The sequence below is a fragment of the Aquila chrysaetos genome, chromosome 6, assembly GCF_900496995.4.
Source record: "Aquila chrysaetos chrysaetos chromosome 6, bAquChr1.4, whole genome shotgun sequence".
NCBI classification, from domain to species: Eukaryota; Metazoa; Chordata; class Aves; order Accipitriformes; family Accipitridae; genus Aquila; species Aquila chrysaetos.
This window is the reverse complement of record NC_044009.1, coordinates 1224424-1243145: the sequence shown is the minus strand read 5'-3', so window position 1 is coordinate 1243145 and position 18722 is coordinate 1224424. Positions and strand designations below refer to the sequence as shown.

General features: G+C 60.6%; 2 protein-coding genes across 10 annotated transcripts in view; one reads left to right on the top strand and one right to left on the bottom strand.

Moving 5' to 3' along the window:
- ARHGEF16 (Rho guanine nucleotide exchange factor 16) lies at positions 1-14749 on the top strand. Of its 3 annotated transcripts, none has more exons than XM_030017721.2 (15): positions 1-49; positions 3180-3744; positions 4422-4473; positions 4973-5142; positions 5816-5872; positions 6147-6307; positions 7396-7548; positions 8190-8319; positions 9045-9119; positions 10255-10347; positions 11057-11211; positions 11597-11806; positions 12203-12276; positions 12788-12889; positions 13368-14749. In XM_030017721.2, the coding sequence occupies exons 2-15, from the start codon at positions 3205-3207 to the stop codon at positions 13505-13507; spliced, it is 2112 nt and encodes a 703-aa protein (XP_029873581.1). In that variant the 5' UTR covers positions 1-49; positions 3180-3204; the 3' UTR covers positions 13508-14749. The 3 variants fall into 3 exon arrangements, with proteins under 3 accessions (XP_029873581.1, XP_029873580.1, XP_029873579.1); XM_030017720.2 differs by lacking the exon at positions 1-49 and adding an exon at positions 1636-1656; XM_030017719.2 differs by lacking the exon at positions 1-49 and adding an exon at positions 2729-2998.
- Positions 14750-15122: 373 nt separating this feature from the next.
- Positions 15123-18722, bottom strand: part of MEGF6 (multiple EGF like domains 6) — a 125577-nt gene continuing 121977 nt past the window's right edge. For 3 of the 7 annotated variants that reach the window (XM_041124290.1, XM_041124289.1, XM_041124291.1), the window contains 3 exons: positions 18192-18323; positions 17617-17664; positions 15124-17353 (listed from right to left, as the gene is read on the bottom strand). In XM_041124290.1, coding sequence (XP_040980224.1) covers positions 17286-17353; positions 17617-17664; positions 18192-18323 — 248 coding nt within the window. In that variant the 3' untranslated portion in view covers positions 15124-17285. Of the gene's footprint in view, positions 17354-17616; positions 17665-18191; positions 18324-18722 lie in introns of all 7 variants that reach the window. The other 4 variants (XM_030017715.2, XM_030017717.2, XM_030017718.2 and 1 more) reach the window with 4 other exon arrangements.

The window sequence follows — 18722 nt, the reverse complement described above, 5'->3', positions numbered from 1 at the left end:
GTGTGGCGGTGCATTCGCGGTCTCGCCTGAGGGCTACGTGGGATGACCGGTAAGGTACCTGGAGCTGGCAGAACGTTTCCGCGTTGGATAACGTGGCAGAACGCTAACGAGCCCTCGCCGCCTCTGCGGTAACTTTGTTGTCTGACACTTTACGTGCTTGGTTGGTGATACTTCGAAAGAGCTTCAGGAAACTAAATGATGGACTCCCCTCCTTGCTGCCGAGGTCCAGAAGGACCAGGCAGTGCTGCCGAGCCACGTCTCATCCCGCCAAAGGGATGCGGCATCGTTCTCGCGGGGAAGAGCCAGCACGGTCTGGGGTGAGGGAGCGGGTTCGGCCAAGGCGTTAGGGAGCTATCTAAAAATGCCAAGAATATTTCCTTTCACAACTACGAGCCGAGAGTTAGCGAACTATCTAGTGATAGCGGTCAGATGTTTCAGCGGGGGCCCTGGGAGCAAAAATGACTTGAAAGCAGGGTCTTTGAACTAACAACACGCATTACAAAACCGATGAATGGTCTCGGCTTCAAAAAGTCATTCATCGTGATCAAATGATGGGATCCTACGTACAGCATAATAGCCCTTCCCTGGAGTTCGCCATGCGAGGGTTCCAGTCTTAGCTGAACTCTTGAGTAGAAACCCTCCGCCTCTCTGTGACGGCTGGCAACCTTTCTCCTTATTAGCCCCGGAGGGAAAGGAAAAAAAAAAAAAAAAAATCTATCGGATAAGAAAGCTCTGATAATAGAGCGATTGTCGGGCAGGCCTTGGAGAGAAGAGAACAGAGTCTTTTAAAAGAATATTGCTGACAAGTGGACTTTGTCATCCAGAAAGCACTTGAGATTCACCATAAACCAGCGAGAGAAAGGCTCCATTTTTAGGGGCGGGGGAAAATCGGAGCAGGGGCAAAAGAGAAGGTCAAGGAAAAGTCTGTTCCCAGTAAATACAGAGAGCACTGTTGAGCCTGGCCTTACCGGGCAGCCGAGTTACTGGGCGGCTGTCAACAGCCTGACCCTTCTTAGATCCCCTTCCCCTCGGGGAGCCCGCGGCACCCGAAAGCAGAGGGACGGCCCGGGATGGCGCGTAGCCGCGGGAGGCTTGGGCTGCCACGGAGATAACGGAGCGGCCGCCGCCGGACCCGCAGACCCCCGAGGACGGTCGGGGAGCGGCGGGTTGTCTCCCGTGACGGGAGGGCGACGGCGAATCGTCGCGTAACCTTCGGCGAGGGGGGGTTTCGGGAACGGGAGGGCCTGAGGGAGCGCGGGGGCTCGCAGGGAACCGCTGGGGTCGCGCCCGCCAAGCGGCAAAACGACGACGTGCGGGGGAGCCGAGCCAGCTTCTTCGGGCCTGTGAAAACGGGGACGGACCCCGGCACGGCGCCCGGAGGCCGAGCAAAGCTTTCCTCCCCGCCGAGGTGCCCGGGTTACCGGCGGGTCCCGCTTCGGGGCAGCACCCCGGCCTCCCCCTCACCCCTGCCGGGTCCCGGCGCTAAGCGAGACCCCGGCGCCTCAGGCCCCGGCCCCGCCCCTCCCCGGCGCTGCCCCGCCCCTCCCCGCCGCGGCCCCGCCCCTCCCCGGCGCTGCCCCGCCCCTCCCCGGCGCTGCCCCGCCCACCGCCGCGGCCCGCCCCGCCCACCGCGGCGCCGGGCTCCGAGGGGCGCGGGTAGGTGCGGGCCCCGCGGGACCGGTCGTTTCCCGTGGGGGGGGGGGGGGGGATCCCGGGGAGGAACCGGGACCGGGACCGGGACCGGGACAGGGAGGCGGCTCCGAGCAGCAGCAGCAGCGGGAGGGCGCGGGAGCGGCTTCTCCCACGGTTTGGGAGCGGGCGGTCCTTGTCCCGGCTCCAGCGGCGTTCCCCGGGGGGGCTGAGACGGGGACGGTGGCCGGGTCCCCGAGGGATATGAAATTAGAATATGACGTTAAGCTATAATACGGTATTAAATTATCCCAGCGAGCAGCCCCTCCCCGCACACGACCGCCGGAGTTCGGGCGCTGGCGGGAGTCTCGGCATCGTGTGCCCCGGCGCGGCCGGGACCGCGGAGCGGCAGCGGCGTGGGTGCAAGCCCCGGTTAGCGATCCGGCACTCCCTCGGTGGCACCGGAGACCCGGGGGTGATGCAGCACCCGGTGCCTCGGAAATGGGGCACGTCCCTTTGTCGTGACCGGGGCTGGTGCTGAGGCCAGGACTCAAGAGCAGAACGTAGCGCTTTCCTCGTCCGTAGGACTTTTGGCAGACCTCTGGCCAAGAGGCACGTGTCCCTCATCCGAGGATAGGAAAACGAGCGGCGTCTTGGTCAAATGAGCTTTTGTTGACGGGTCTGGATTGTCCTTCTGCCAGTCATTGATGCAGGGAAACGCGTTCGAGTCTTGGTTTCTGGTTCCTGGTCTGTGGCCTTTGAAAAGGAACAGTTCGGAGATGGCGATGGCACGCAGCGGGATCTCGGTTGAGAGGAATTAAAGCGCAGGTTTTCCTCAAATTACGTAACTAACGGGGTAGGCAGTGGGCGTAAAACGCTCTGTCGGGTGTTTGTTCTGTAGGCGCGCAGTACGCGGTGTGGCACAGGCGGAGATGAGTAAGCTTAACCCCGGACGAGGAGCTTTAGGGACTCGGGCTGGTGTTTTTTTGCATGGGGTGGGGAGCCGCTCCTCCGAGCGGTTTGGGACAGGTACAAGCTTTGAAGAGCACAGGGCTCGCCGTGAGGCGCCCGCCGGGGTTTGCGCAGCACGTCAGCCCGGGGGAGGTGGAAGCCGGGAAGGTAAAGCCTGGCCCTGGTGGCTCAGGCTGGCGGCACCCCCAGTCCCCAAAGAGGATTAAAAGGGGACACGGAGGTGTCGTAGCGGCAGAGGAGAAGCGGGGCTCAGTGGTGCGAGCCTGCCTGGTGCCTGCTGCATGGCCCGGCTGCTCCCCGGCACCTGGCCGCATCCTGCACCGCTCCGCCTGAAGCCAGAACGTAGGCTTCAGGAGCCACGAGCCTGGCCCCGGCACACCGGGCGGCCCCAAGAGAGGTACGTGGGCGCCGAGAGCATCCGAGTGTGTCTATACGGGCCTGCGTACTGCGCCCTGGGAAAGCGGAGGCTGGGTCCCGCGCTGCCCCGAGGTTCCCTGTGCGAAACGGTACCCTGGCCACAGCTAAGCGTAAATGTCCTCTGGGAAAAGTTGTTCCATCTGCCTATCTGTCTCACGCAGCTTTCTGGTTCCCTGTGCCGCCGTCATGTCTCGGAGCCCCCCTGGCAGCTCTGTGGATGACGAGACCTTTTTCCTGGAGTACCGATGCCACCCGGTGCGGCCGGAGCCCCCCAGCCCGACCTCCCCCCCCGGGAAGTGCAGCTTCGCCGCGGCACCCACCGCCGCCTCGCTCCCACCAGTGGGTTCTCCCACCTCGGCCGAGCCCCGCCGCATCGTCCTCAGCACGGACAGCCCGGCCGCGCTGAAGGTGGGAACCCAGCAGCTGATCCCCAAAAGCTTGGCTGTCTCCAGCAAGACCAAGAACAACCCCTCCCGGCAGCAGAGCGTCGGGGCGAGCCGGGAGCCCCCGGGCCCCGACCCGAAACGGGCGGCCATCCCCAGCCTCTCCCCAGAGGTGGAGGATGACGGCGGGGGGGCCCTCAAGCGCAACCTGAGGAACATGTCCTACCGCGCGGCCGTGAAGGGCCTGGGCGCGGAGCCGGAGCCGGCGAACGCCGTCCCCTCGCTGAAACCTGTGTCGGAGGAGGGCAGCGCCCTGCCTGCCCGCAGCCCCGGCAGGAACAAGGTGGGTTTTGCGCCCGCTGTCGCCCGATTGCTTTCGGGTGGGGATCGAGCCCCTGCTTTCCCTGCCGGGGAATCTGCGGAGCCTTTTTCCTGCAAGTCCTTGTCGGGTCACGGAGCTGCGTCGGCCCGCCGTGGAGCTGGCGGGGCTTGCTGAGCCTGGGGACGTGACTCGTGCCTCGGGAAGCCTGCGTGTCACCAGCAGATGCTGTAGGTCCCCGGAGAGCCCGGCAATAGCTGACGTGGCTTTGGCGGGGAGCGTAACCGGCTGCTCCGGGGCTCCCGCTCGTCGGCGGGCGGCTGCGGGCACGTTTGCAGGGTGGGGTTGGCTGGGTGCGCGGCTCCGAGGTGGCGGTTGGTTGTGTACAAACACGGGTAAAGCAGGTCCGGGGAGAAGGAGACTCCAGGCAAAGTCCAGGTGTGAGACGGAGAGATAGGAAAGGCAGGGGCCAGGCTGCGGAGTGGTTTAGATCGTGACCCCGATAACACAAGGTGAAAGCTGAGTCACTTCGGTAAGGCAAACAAATGCTCAGACAGAAATCAGGCTGAAAGGACAGGGTGGTGTTTGCTGACTGACCGGGCGGGTGGGTAACTTCTCCCCGTTCCTGAAGTTGCTAAATGCTTCCCAGGGCCACCAAAACAGAGTAACTGCAGCGTGTTCTCCTCTTCTTCCTCTTGCAGAGAACCTTTGGGCGGAGGCGGGTGCAGAAGCGCGGCGGCTCGTTCAAGGACCGTGAGTGCTGCCTCCCGTCTTCCCGAGAGCGCCGGCTCCGGCGTCCCCTCTGCCTTCCCGGGCACCGGGGCGCTTCTCGGCGAAGCAAATCCCTAGAATTCCCTTTGCCGCGTGTGCTGCTGCTTGTCCCTGGCCTGGGGCAGTTGCTTTTGCCTCCCTTTCCCCACCTGCAAGAGGAGCACCGCAGCCCTGCTTTCCCACTCCCCGGGGCGTGACGACGCTCAGGCTGCTGCCACGCTCGCAGCCGGAGCGCTCCCGGCTTTGCTTGCGCTGGGCAAACACGGGAGAGCTGCGCGCTGGCTGCGGGAAGCCGTCGGGAGCGGGAGCTGCTGGTTAGTCGGTGCGGTGCAAAGTCCGACCTCGGCGGGGAGGTGCTGGTTCTGGCTCGCCGGCGCTCGCGGCGGGGCTCTTGGCCGACGGGGTGAGGCGGTGGTGGGAAGGGAAGCTGCGGGCCACGGCTGGGGGAGGCTTCGCTGACCTCGTGCCTTTTCCTCTGCAGAGCCCCAGCTGTATCAGGAAATCCGTGAGAGAGGGCTGAACTCTGTCAGCCATGAGTCAGATGAGGATTTGCTGGAGGAATCCGTCCCCGAAGAGCCGTCCCCTCCGGGTGCAGCTATCGTGGTGCAGAGCTATCGCCCGGCGCAGGTGACCTGGAGCCAGCTCCCGGAGGTAGGGGCGGCAGCCCAGCCCGGAGGGTCCGAAAAGCCCCGTTTGCCCTCACCGTGCCCGCTCCCGCGCTCGTGATGTGTTGCAGCCACCGCTGTGTGTATTTTAAAAGCTCTCTGAGCTGCTGAACAAACCACGAGCGGATAATTCTGCAGCATTAGTCTTTGCGACGGGATGTTTTGGGGCTGTCCAGCCCTGGCTGGGACATGCAGATTCCTGTCCAGGCTCGTCGGGATGCCGGCGGAGCTGCTGCGGTTGTGCTTGCGAGAGGTTCACCTGTGGGTGGGAGAAGGCAGGTGCTGCTGCTGGGTACTGGGGCTTTCCCTGCTGATCCTTGGGGAGAATAATCTCCTCCTGTGGAGCAGCATAAGCCGATGGCTGTGGGCTGGGGAGCGGTGGGAGATGCTGGGGAGCAGTGGGAGATGCGGCGATGGGAGATGCGGCGATGGGAGATGCGGTGATCGGAGATGCGGCGGCGATGGGAGATGCGGTGGCGATGGGAGATGCTGCGGCGATGGGAGATGCTGCGGCAATGGGAGATGCTGCGGTGGGAGATGCTGCGGGGCGGCTGGCGGGTTGTGCGGGGCTGGGCTCAGCCCCCGACCGCACTAGAGGGCGTGCAAGGACCGTCGGTCGGCGGCGAAGGCGGCTGCTGATCCCGGCCTCTCGCCCGCAGGTGCTGGAAGCGGGCATCCTTCAAAGGATATCCCCCGAGGAGCGCAAGCGGCAGGAGGTGAGAGGAGCCTTCGACGTCCCCGGGAGCGAGGGGTCAACGCCGAAGGCGGTGGGGCCACCCACGCGTGGCTGGGTGTCCTAAAATGCACCAAAGATTTTGGTGTAGGCCAGGCAGCGCGTGAGCTGATGTAGGGAACGCCGTGCTGTTGGACCAAAGTCATTTCTAGTGGCTTCGTGCCAACCAAGTGTAAAGAAGATATAGCCAAGTTTTCATTCGCTGCCTGGCTTAGTCAGCTTGTGCTGGTGCATCTTCACTGCCTTGCTTTTTTCAGGCGATGTTTGAGATCATCACTTCTGAGTACTCCTACATGCACAGCCTGAGCATCCTGGTGTGCCACTTCATGAGGTCGGAGGAGCTGAAGGAGACCATGACTCAGACGGAGCACCACCACCTCTTCTCCAACATCAGCGACATCCTGGCGGTCAGCACCAGGCAAGTGGGGGCCGTCGGCGCGGGCTTGGGGGCAGGCAGGCAGGGAGGAGCGACGCTGGCACTCCGTTTATTTGCCCTGTAAAACCAACCATCCCTTGGGGTGTTGAAGGTGCTGAGACATCCCACCCATTGCCCTTCTTCCCGGTGCCTTGGGTCGCGGCACGCTCCCCTGCAGCGGCTTCATGCTGTTACACGCTCGGGACCCGAACGTCTAGTTGAAGGGTCTGTTACCCTGATGCCGCCCAGTTTTTTAATGGGTTATAATGGCGGCACGCAGTCACGCGGCTGCAGTCAGGCACCTAAAGCTGGCTGAGCCCATTCCCGTGCCTGGGACACTCCTGTTTGCCTGGAAATTCCTCCTGGGGTGTCCGGCGCTGCCGTGAAGGCGGTGCCTCCCTTTGCCTCCGGGCTGGTGAGACGGGCAGGCGGAGCCGGTAGCGCTGGGGCTCCAGCCTGGCTGCGGCACGGCCGAAAGCGGGGCACGGGGCGGCCGAGCCGCGGCTTGTTCCGACGCGCGGGTGGGGAATCGCTCGGGTGCAGACGCTGAAACCGCGCCTTCGAAGAGCCAGCGTAAGCCTGGCTCTTTCTTCCCTGGGAGATGGGGAGCAAACGCCTCGGGAGCTGGTGCTCGGGGCGGCCGGCGAGCCGTGTCCGTGTGGGAAAGCGGCAGGAGGGGAGTGCAGGCGGGGATGCGGCAGCCCCGGGAACTGCTGCGGGGGTGTCGAGGGCTTGTGGCTTCCCGCAGCTGGGCAGAAACGGCCCCGATGGGGCAGAAATGAATCTTCCTAGAGAGCTAAAGGGAAGGAGGGATCTCGTGCGGGAACGGAGGAAGCGTGGTGAAGCTCGCTTCACATCTGAAGCTCGAGAGCTGCGTGCCCCATCTCAGCAGCAGAGCTGCTGGGAGCCGCACTGGAGATGTCGATGTGTCGGCTGCGTGGAGCTGACCTGTGCGGAAGGGATCCAGGGTCTTGTCTCCTCTGGGAAGACTGGGGAAAAGTTGCAGTGGGAACGTTGTTGAACGTGCCTCTGTTCGGTTTGTCTGGCCCTAACGAGTCACGTAGTAAAGTTACTTGAAATTCTCTCCTTAGATTCTTTGAAGACTTAGAGAAGCGACACCAGGAAAACCTCCTAATTCCCGACATCAGTGACATAGTGGAAGAACATGCCTCGAACCACTTCAATCCTTACGTCAGCTACTGCTCCAATGAAGTCTACCAGCAGAGGACACTTCAGAAGCTGCTGTGAGTACTGCTGTGCGCTCCGGCCTTGGGCTTGCAAGGGAATTGCCTGCAAGGGGTCTCTGGGCTACCGGGATGCTAGTGGATGCAGACGGGACCGTGACCCGCACGTGGCTCCCTCAGCCTGTGGGTGTTTCCTTTTCCCTAAGGAAGGCTGTCTCCTTTCTGAGCAGAGTTCAACTTCTAGCCCTCAGCGTGTCCGCGTTGGGTGATTAGGACGAGATTTGGGTCGTGCTGTAAGAAGGGTGAAGGATGGGGATAAGTGGGGGGTAAAGCTACCACATACTGAAGCCAGACGGGTCTTCCCAAGGTCAGTAACACGTATGTGCTGTGTTAGGGGCGCGTATGGAGGCTGTTCATCTCCAGATCGTACTGGTGATACAGGTCAAGTTTGTGTCCACCGTTGGTACAGCTACGGCTTTACCCGCCTCTTGGTGGACTCGACATCGCTAGCTGCTTTTCCAACCACCTGCTAACGGATCGGTCCGTTTTCCGCCCCAGCTGCGCGCTCTGAGCTCAGCACACTGCCGTTGAGCCCCAGAGGCAGTGCCGTCACTGCGCTGCATTTCTCGTGCGTGGAGAGCTGCTGGAAAATCTTGGTAGATGAAGAACAGAGTTAATGGAGCTTTCTTGTCCTGTTCCAGAACCACAAACCCCTTATTTAAAGAGACCTTGAAACAAATTGAAAGGAAACCAGAATGTGGAGGCCTGCCAATGATATCATTTCTCATTCTCCCCATGCAGAGGGTAACACGGCTTCCTCTGCTGTTAGATGTAAGTAATTCACACGGTGGCATTGCTTGGCACCTCTGAAGAGGTGACGGTGTCATACCCTTCTGTGGTTTGCTGAGCCCGGGACAGCCTTCTGCTTGGACTTCCATCCCTCTGGGAGCTGAGGCTGGGATGCCTGAGCCTGTATTCAGGATTTAGATCTGGAGCGATCCGCTTCTTGCGGGTGTCAGACGTGCAGCTTAAAGCATTGTGAATAACGCTTTCACGTCTCAGCGCCATCCACCCGAGTGACACGAGGTTCTTCTGTGCCCCGTGCTGTGTCCAGATACCCGGAGTGGGGTGGCACGAGCGTCCTGTTTGATTACTGGTCAGGTGGCCCAGGAAGGGAAAGCAGGTCTTGCACAAGCTTCACTGAAATCCGGGACTTCTGGACCCAGCTGCTCTGAACAGCAAAGCTGCTGGACGTGGGATTTCTAGTAACTGCTCCCAGTCTGTAGTGGGCTGCAGGGGTGAGGGGCAGGGGGCTTCCCAGCGCATGGGGTGACGGTGACGGTCAGGCACGTATCCGATGCGAAAGCCCCATCAGAAATCCGATTCACAGCTACCAGCACTGTTAAACCTTGTTTTGGCCGCGTGCCTGCCCCGCTGCCAGGCTGGCCCTTGGCACCGGCTCGAGCACGTGTCGCATCCTGAAATCCCAGGGAAGCGGTTGATGCGCAGTTCTCTGTCTGGCAATATCACTAAAGCGTCTTATCTTGAAATTCTAGACGGTCTGTCAAAAAACAAAAGCATGCACTGCAGCGTACGGAGCTGCCACCAGAGCTCTGAAAGCCATCAGCAAGGTGAGGCCCGGCTGCCAGCTCTCCACCTTTCCTCCTTCCAGCGCACCGTTCCGTCACTCTGGCCCCGAGCCTGCCCTTCTGGCCTCTCATTTTTCCTCCCTGCATCGGTTCACTTGAGATTTCTCTGCTCCAAATAGCTGCTGGATGTAGGCGTCTTCTCCCTCACTCACCTTTTTCACCTGATCTTGTTTTTTCCTTTTTTTTGTCATCTCTTCTTCTTTCCTCTTTGGCCCGTCTTTTGTCCTTCCCTTTAGTGTCATCTTCTCCGTTAGTGCTTTCCCTTCTCAGAGCCTCCCTTGAGGTGATAGCGAGCTGCGACACTTACTTGCCATGGTTTTTGGAGATTTAGGCAAAGAGCAGTAAACAAGCAAAGAGCAAACGTAGAGGAGCGAAGGAGCAGCAGAAGCGATGGCAGTCGTGAGCTGCGTGCTGTTCGCGCTCCCGCGTCCCATCTCCATCTGCTTTCCCATCTGGTGGTCGTTCGCACAAGGCGATGTGCCGCGGAGAGCACGGCCACCAAAGCGGCGGTGGCGGCTCTTCCTTTTGTCCCCCCTAAAGACCGGCTCCTGGCTGTGCGCTCCAGCTGCTCCGGAGTGGTCTGTCCCGCTCACTCATCCGTCGGGGGAACAAAACGCACGACCGCCGGGCCGGAGGGGCGGCAGGCGGAGGTGTATCTGCTCGGGAGGGACAACGCGAGGGACCAGGGTGCCCCGCGGCTGCCCTCGGCGATGCAAAGGGTGGCATCGCTTCACCTGCCTGCGGAAGGCTTCTGTCCTCCCTTCCATCTGTCTGCTTGTTCGTCCTCCTCTCTTAAACTCCTCTCTCGGGATGATTACTTCTTCCCCTTCGTATTGCTCCTCGGCGAAGCTCGGTGTTGGTGCGCTTTCACTTTGGTCCTTCTCCATGCAAAGCAATCGTGCCATCTCTCTCCTGGAGATCTCTGGTGGCAGGAGAACCTCCAGCTGCCTTTCCCCAAACCTGCCTTGAAACCTGTGTCGGGATTTGGCTGCTTCTCCCGTTGAGGGAGGCAGGGCAGCCGCCTGACCCTTCGCCGGCAGTACCGGTGCTGGTGCAGAGGACGGCTGGGCTCAGCATCCTGCCATTCTCCGCTTCCCTTGTGGTCTTCTTCTTCTAGCTGGTTAAGAACTGCAACGAGGGAGCTCGTGCTATGGAGAGGACAGAGCAGATGTACACCCTGCAGAAACAGCTGGAATTTGGAAAGAAGAAGGTGAGATCTTGTGGAGGCGGCGGGGGGAAAATCTTCTGGGGTGTGCTGTTAGAGGGGCCCATCCCAGGCATGTCAGACCTGTCCTGGGAATCCTTCCAGGAAGCCTTGAGCAGCTGGACCATTGCTGCTGCCAGCAGCAGCGTCACCGCTCTGTGCCCGGGGTGACCATTTTTTCCTGCTCTTCTGACTTAAATATAAGTTTCTGGGCACTCGCCCTGCCAGCTTGGAGGGTGCAGCAGTGTAGTCCTGGATAACCCACCGTCCCTCACGGCCCTTCCCTTTCTCTTCTGCCTCGCTGTGAGCTTTCACCTCCTGCACACGGGTGGCGAAAGCTGGGCTTGCCCCTGACCAGGGGAGGTTTTACCTGGGTGGATCAGCTGGCAGCGATGTCTGCCCTTGCTGTCTTGCTCCAGGCAGACACGGGGCTTCGTCCGTCTGCCAGGACTGTCAGAGAGGGGCAGATTTCTAAAGGGCTGTAGTAAAGCCTTGACATTGTGCCCCACTGCTGCGGTTCGGTGGGGCTGCGTCTCCAGGCGTGCTGGAGTGGGGTGCACAGCTGCCTCCTGGAAAAGATGTTTAAAAGCTTGCGATGTGTCCATCCCGACTGACCCCGGGGTCCGCTGCGAGTTCAAATACAGCTTCTTGACTTGATTTTGCCTGCCGCTTGTGAGACAGGTAGTTAGTCAGAGTTTCCCCGGATCTGTTTCAGCCTTTCCCGCTGATTTCTGCTTCCCGCTGGCTGCTGAAACGGGGGGAGCTGTACCTGCTGCTGTCGGAAGAAGCGGGCATCTTCCGCCGAGGTGCCGGCAGGCTCTGCTACCTCTTCTTGTTCAACGACGTCCTGATCATAACCAAGAAGAAGAGGTAAGGCTCGGAGGGGACGCGGGGGGCTTCCTGTCCCTGGAGAACAACTAGGGGCTTTAAAATCTCAATTTTCCGAGCAGCGCGTAGCCTAAGTCTTGAGATTTCCCTGTTTTGACCGTTATTGAAGTGTCCCTTGCTAGCCAGAAGGGCAGCACCCAGCTCCACCGCCCTGCTTCTGTTTGTGGGCGGCCGGCAAGTCCGCAGAGCCTTGTCCCAGCCCCGGGCATCAGCTCGTGTCCTCGCCGTGAGGGTCACCTCGGCGATGCCCGCTGAACCTCACCTGCCGGGGCTCCGAGCCGGTGCCGGGAGTCGGCTCCATCCCAGCCGGCGGCATCGGCTCTGCGGCTGCGCGCGGCTGAGGTGCCGATTCCCGTCTTTGCCGCAGCGAGGAGAGCTACACCGTCGTGAACTACGCCACGCTGGACCAGATCGCGGCGGAGAAGATCGAGAACGCGGACCCCCCTTCCCCTCCTCCCGGCAAGACCGGGAGCGGCGGCGCGGCCCGCGGCGCGGCCGGCGGGCATCTGCTCCGGGTGGTGATGGAGAAGGACAGCGAGGGCAGGCGGGAGGAGATCGTGCTGTCGGCAGAGACGCTGTGAGTGGCCCGGTGGGATTTCACAGGGTGCGCGTTCTTGCTTGTGGGATAAACTGGTGCCTTGGAAATCCCCGCGAGGGTTCTGCGAAGCACCCTTTCCCTCCCCGCTCCTCCTCCCAGAAAGGGGGACCTGCGGGGGCTTCTCCCCTTGCTCTGTTCCTTTCTCTCGCTTAGATTTCCCTTATAATTCCCACGTAGTGCTTCCCCTGTCGAAATGAAGCAAAGCGGCTGGGTGGCTTGTACCGCTTCTGAAGTACCTTTACGGTGAATGCTCTGATCAAATGCTTGTCCAGTCTGACTTCCCTTGAAAGCCTTCATCCTGCTGGAAATTTCCCAGCTACTGCCGGCATCCCGTCTCTACGGCTTTCTTGGTAATACAGGCTTTCCCTCTGCCAGGAGTGACCGGGCCCGGTGGATCGCTGCGCTGACGCACAGAGAAAAGGAAAAGCCTGACACCACTCCTAAAGGAGGTACCGGCATGCGGGAGGTCCGGCCTGGCTCTGCGGGGGTTAGCGGTTGCGTTAGAGCCTGAGCATTTGCAGGCACAGGTTTCTGCCTGGTTTTATCCGCTCCTGGTGGAGAAGGAGCTGAGGATGTGTGTCGATGGAGAATGCGGGGTACCACGCCTTGCTCGTTAGGAGTTGCCTCCCATTAAGTTATCGGTCGCGATAAACCTTCAATATGTTTCCCGGGAGGCAGCGTGAAATTCCGGGGGGGTGCCTCCGGCTGTCGGTAAGAAGAGGTTTGGCTTCCCCTCCCCATGTGCTTGGAGGGGGGCGGCCGGAGAGATGCGGGGCAGGGACCGGAGGGGAACGGAGCACGGCTCGCTGCGGAGCCCCGGCGGGGTGGGCGGCCAGGCCGGGCTGGAGCAGCTTGCCCACCCCCGGGGGGGGCCACCTCCGGGCAGGGCCACCGGCCACGCGTGCCGGGCTGCCGGCCGTGCCGTCTCACTGGGTCCCTGCCGCCCGTTGTCCTCCGCAGATCTGAGCCAAGTGGAGATAACCCGCGCCTACCTGGCTAAACAGGCGGACGAGATTTCCCTGCAGCAGGCTGATGTTGTCCTGGTGCTGGGTGGAGAGGACGGTAAGGGTCGGCGAGTGGGGGGGGGCTGCGGCCGGGGAAGGCTTACCGTAGGCAGAGCTGTGGCGGGGGAAAAAGCTTCAGCGATGCCAGTGAACCGGGATTTTAGCGATTTTCAGAAGCTTCCAGGAAGCCCTAGCTGCCGGTGGGGTCCGTGTCGCTGGCTGGCGCTGCGTCCCAGCAGACGACGGCGGCGGGTCCCCGGAGGCTGACGGAGGCGGCACTGCCGCGTTCCTTCCCGGCGGCTCCTGTGCGCAGGCTGCGGCTGGCAGCCAGCCAGCCGCGGAGACCTGGGAAGGGAGGGAAATAAGCCCCAGAACAGGCGGTAAATGAGAAACCGCCTCCCTTGCAAAGCTTTCCCTGGATGCCTCCGGCCGGCACCTCCGTGGGAAGGGGGGCGGGCAGCCCTCTCCTTCCACGCGCGTCCCCGGGAGCCGTGGCCCTTTGTCGTCCTTCATCACCCGCTCTGTTCTCCTCCTAGGCTGGTGCTGGGGGGAGAGGCTGAGGGACGGCGAACGGGGCTGGTTTCCCCAGTCCTGCGCCCGGCGGATCACCAGCCGCGCAGCGGTGGAATGCAACGTCCGCCGGATGGAGCGGCTGCGGATAGAGACCGACGTGTAGGCTGACGGCCAAGGGAAGACGCCTCTGCCGTGACTTCTTTCAGGGGGTCTTCAAGACCTCTGCGGACCGAGCCCGTAGCGGGAAGGGCGCGGGAGAGCCTTTCTTCTTGAATTTCGTTTGTCTTGAGCGGTCGCGGGCAGCGGATCTTATCGTTCGGGACCGGTTTGTGTAGCGGCCGTGACAGCAGCTAATTAATGCGAGACCCGGCATCCGAGCGCTCCTGGCCAACGCTAATATTAATGACCTGGAATGGGCTTCCAGAGCCAGCCAAGGTGTTGGCTCAAGTTGAAAAGGCTGCAGCTGCGTTCTGGGCTCTGCGAAGGCCTCGTGCTGCCGTCTCTTTCCCTGCTGATGTCTGGGCCAGTGCCTGCTGGCAGCGGCTGCACACCTTGCGTGGGGAGGCCTGGGGCGCAGGGAGAGCAAACCTGAATCAAGAATTTTTAGGAACTGAAATCTATATGCTAGGCTTATTCCTTGACCCGATTTTTCCCTCCTCTTTCTTTTTTTTTTTTTTTTTTTTTTTCCCCTTCCCTTCTTTCCCCCCACCCCACGAGCATTCTCGGTTCTTTTGAGCACAGCTCTGACCTCCGCAGGGTGAGGTGATGCCCACCACCTTTCAGTCCCCTGCTAAACTAGCAGGTGCCGGAGGCTGGTGCAGTCGGAGTCGTTGTCACGGAGTCAGCTCGGGGGCCAGAAACGGGATGCTCCAGCCAGAGGGAAGTGATTCGCAAGTCCCGCTAGACGAGCAAGCCGGGAGCATGAAGAGGAGCGATGCTGCAGCTCCCGGCTGCCCGTCCCGTCTCCCGAGGCGGACACGTGGATGTGCCGGGGCACAAGGCGGGGGGTCAGTCCCCCTGGAGAGGGATGTAGCGATGGAGGGTCAAACCTCAGCCTTCCCGAGGCAGAGCGGCCCCCTCTCCTCCCCTTCTCCCCCAGAATTAGCACCGACAAGCGATGAACGAAGAGGGCCGAGGCAGGGTGCTGCTTCTGCCGTAGCCGAGCAGCGTGAATCTGGGGTTTTCGTGGGTCGGATGTTTAACGCCGCAGGGAGTTTGGGGCGGCGGTGGGAGACGGGGCCGGGCGGCTCGGCCGGCGGCTCTGCGATGCTCGGCCGGTTGCACCTCGCGGAGGGGATACGGCAGCTACGATGTCGGGGTGAGGCGGCTCCGCGCGCCGCCTGGCTTGGGATTCACAGGGGCACCGTTGTTGTAACGTGTCTGTTTGGATTAAACTGTTAAAGGATTAGTTGGATTAACAATAAATTCCTGGATCCCCGTGAAAGGCGCGTTCTCCTTGCCCAAAAGGGAACTGCACGCAACGTCAGCAGCACCGGTGGGGCCCTGTGTTTAACCTGTTAGTGGCGACGGGCGTCCCTGAGCACGACGGCTCCGCGTCGGGTCGACGCCAAGGAGCCAGCTTGCCCCACCATGAGCTCTAAAAAGAAAGCTTCCTTCTGCTGGCAGCACCGTCCTGGCCTCTGCTTGCTCTCGACATCTGCGCATCTCGGGAACCGTCCTTCGGAATAGCTGGCTAAAAATCTGCTGCCAGTTGCAGCACGTTTCAAGCGTAATTGACTGAGCGAGACAAGATAAATAGAAATTCCGTGAGGCTTTCTGTTTATTTCTCTTAACTGTGGAAGAATTAAAATTTTTCATCAGTGCTAAATTAGAGGAGATGGGGTCCAAAAAGAGAAACACTAGCTACACAAAAAGAGGAAGCAAATTAAGTAGTAAGAACAGGAAAAAAAATCATGGTATTAAAAAAAAACATAGATGCAGGGCTGCTGCGGTCCCGTGCTCAGATGTCCGGCTTACTCCAGGCAGGTGCCGGGAGCCACGGAGCTGCAGGTCAGGTTTTCGTGCTGGAACGGGACGGGACCGATTTACCCCGATGCTTAAGGGCAGGCTCGCCTGGAGCGGGGCCGTCGAGGCAGACCACTTCCCTGCACCTCGGTGCCGGCGGGCGGCAGGGGCTGCCGGCGGGACACGCGGCGCGGTGGCATCGCTCGCCGGCGCGGGGGCATCGCTCGGCGCGCTCGGTGGAAGGGCGCGTGGGCAGGGGCCGCTCGCTTTCTGGCGGGGGCTGCGTTTGCTTTCCAGCCGGCCGAGGAAATAAATAGAAACCTTCGTCTAACGCGAGGGTCGCTTCAAGGCAAAGGTAACAAAACATATGATTGTCTGGAGAATCGGCAGCGCGACTAGCAGGATTGATCAGGGTCATTTGGCACGTGGACAAAATCTTCCTACTCCCTGGTTATCAATCATACGACATACGACCTTAATTACACAATTTTGGTCCTTCACTACATACTTATATTAACATTATTTCTTCACAATAATGATACCTAATGCAAAAAATACTGTTAAGGAAGAAATAAAATAAGGAAAGAATTAGCAACAAATTACAAGTTATATACAGATTAAAATAAATTCCATCAGGAAAAGAAACAATTCTTTTATTATTTTCAGTTGGCCCCTGTGGGAATAATTTAAAGGCCAAGCGCCTGGGCAGGGCTGTACTGCAGCAGCAGCAGCAGCAGCAGAGGCAGATGTGCTGGGACGGGAAGGTCCCATCTCCTTCGCAGAGCCTGGTTGCTTTTGACAATTGTCGGCTCTCGGGCTCTATTTGCCCGAGAGCTTTGTGCAAATAGATGAAGGGGCCTGGCTCAGGCAGGCTGTTGGCCCGGTGCCCTTGCCGGGGCGATGGCGTTCCCCGTCGGTGCCGGTGGCAGCCGCGGCTTTGCCGTGACGCCGCGCTCGCTGCCGAGCCGGGAGCCGGCTGCGGCCGCGCAGCCTCCCGGCCGTTCCTCCTGCCTCCGTCCCCTTCCCAGCTCCTGGGTTCAACTGGAACGGAAAAATAACGCAGGGTCCAGGGTTGGGGCGACAACATTTAAATAGGGATTTGTGTTTACCGGACCACGCAAGAACTTTGTGTCTTTGGATCTTTGATTATGACACTTAATTATTTCACAGGATCTTTGATTATTACACTTAATTTAGGCTTGCTTTTCGGTGGAGCAAATGGCGTGGGCAGCTCAAGCGGGCTGATATACTCCTGCTGTGAAGAGCAGGAGTTTCGCTCCTGACCCCCTGCAAAGCTTGCCAAGAGCAGAGCGCACTGTCAGCGAGGAAGGAATCGCCTGTCGCTGGAAATGCAAACCGGGACTCGTGCTGACAGAGAGGGTCGGGCTGCGGGCACCGGCTCTGCAGAGGCGGCGTGGTAAGTAAGTGCTAGAGCCCAACGCCTCGTCCCCACGGCAGATGATAATTTACAGTAAAAGACCATTGCAAACGCAAATTAAAAAAAAAAAAAAAAACAAAAATTCAAGTAAGGTGGTACTTCTGCTGGAGGCACTATGTCAGGAGAGCCGGGCACGTTCAGCCATCAGTTCTGATGACACTGTTGTACAACTTCCCATAAATATTGTTGCATAAATACCTATTTTGGACCGTAATTTCAGCCACCCTCCCCAAGCCCAGCACCCAAAAGATGAAGGCCAGCAATTTGCCACGAGCTATCGAAGTCCGCTGACCAGAAGCGATCGCTTCTGAACCGTTCCCGCTGGTGTCCGGCCGAGGACGCGCTTGCCGTCGTGGCGTGCCCGGAGTCCAGCCCGCGCCGTCGTGACGAGCTGCTTACGCTCGGCGCTTCAGCCTCGCTCGGACAACTCCAAAAGCAGATAACCGCTCATGTGGCTCGTAAACGAGTTCGTCGAATGGGTCGTTGGCTTCTTCAGGTGGCTGCTTGGCCGCACCGAGGGCACCGGCAGCTGCGGGACCTAGTGCTCGCCCGGCCGGGGCCCCCCCCGGGACGGAGGTGACCCGGTGGGCTCCGGGGGCCGCAGAACTGGAAGGGAAACCGGGACAGGTCAGTCCTCGCGCCGTGCGCCGTGTCGGCTCTGGACCGGAGACGCTGCAGGGCTGATGCTCCAGCACAGCCGCTCCACTTTGAGGGGGGGGGGCACCAGCCTCCTCCCCGCTCCCCTCCCCGGCGGGACAAGGCTCCGCGCCCGCCGCCAGGCTCCGTTGCTTCACGCCGGAGCAGCGGTTTTAGGTTGGTGCCCGCAGCCGCGGTGTGCAATAAGCGGCTCGTCGGGGTCTGGTACTGACCTGGGACCAAGGAGGGGTGCTCAGCCGGCAGCAGACGAGGCGCACCACCTGCAAAGCAAGTCAGAGCGTCCTGCCGCCCGGCCCCGCAGCACCGCTGCACAGCACCCACGGGGGAGTTGCTCTCAGCCAACGGGTTCGATCATGGTTTGGGCAGAAACAAGGTACGTGGGGTTTTTTTTTCCCACCGTGGGCGGTGCACGGGGTCATTTGGTTCCAGGGTACGCAGAAAAGAGCGCGCTTTGTGTCCCGGCTTTACCGCCGGCACGTTTGGGGCTAGGCTACTAAATAGCTTTATTTTCACAGCACTGCCAGCATGCAGCCTGCATTTTCATAAAACCTCCCTCGCGGCTGGGTGACGGTGAACAAAGCATACCAAACGAGGGCCTCGGGAAGAGGCCGGTGCTACACCATGTAACTGGTTTTAGTCGATAGCACCGCTACCAAAACCAACCCGCCAGGGCACGAGCCCCAGGCCGAGCACGGCCGCCACAGCATCCCCCCCCGCAGCAGTCGCTTCTGCATTAGGATTCCCCCCACCGCGTGGCACTCACTGTGGCACTGCGCCTATACGTTACCTTCCCGACACGTGGGTCCCGTGTACCCGTTCAGACAGAGGCACTGGCCGTTCTGAGCATTACAGTAGGAGCTGCTGGGGGCACACTGGCAGGGCAGGCTGCAGTCGGGGCCGTACTCGGTCGGCCGGCAGTCTGGTGAGGGGGGGCAGAGAGGCACTTTTAGACCGCTGCGGGTCCAGCCGGCTCCCGCGGCCGCGCAGAAATGCTCGAGACGTTTCCCGCTGTGCAGCAGGCAGAGCTTGCGGTGGTGGCCGAGCGCAAGATAAGGCAGAGAGCTTTTTGCCTTCTCCCCCTGCTCTTGAGCCCTGGTATTACAGAACATCACAGCACCCCGAGGCCAACGAGGTGTTCCTTCTGCATTTGACCCTCAGCCTTTTGACTCTGGCGATCCAAATATGAGGGCACTGGAGGCTGGGGGAGCATTTGCATTGAGATCGGACTACACATAGAGGCTGGAGAGGTGACTACTGCTGTTCGGATGCCCTCTTACTCGGTGAGGGGACACGCACAAAAAGGCAAGCCCCTTTCCAT

Excerpts from the sequence above, each read along its gene's own strand:
- ARHGEF16 (XM_030017719.2), top strand. The coding sequence starts at position 2,883 with ATGGCCCGGCTGCTCCCCGGCACCTGGCCGCATCCTGCACCGCTCCGC. Across the intron at positions 8,320-9,044 it reads GGCTTCCTCTGCTGTTAGAT|ACGGTCTGTCAAAAAACAAA; the intron begins GTAAGTAATTCA and ends TTGAAATTCTAG. Across the intron at positions 11,212-11,596 it reads ATCATAACCAAGAAGAAGAG|CGAGGAGAGCTACACCGTCG; the intron begins GTAAGGCTCGGA and ends TCTTTGCCGCAG.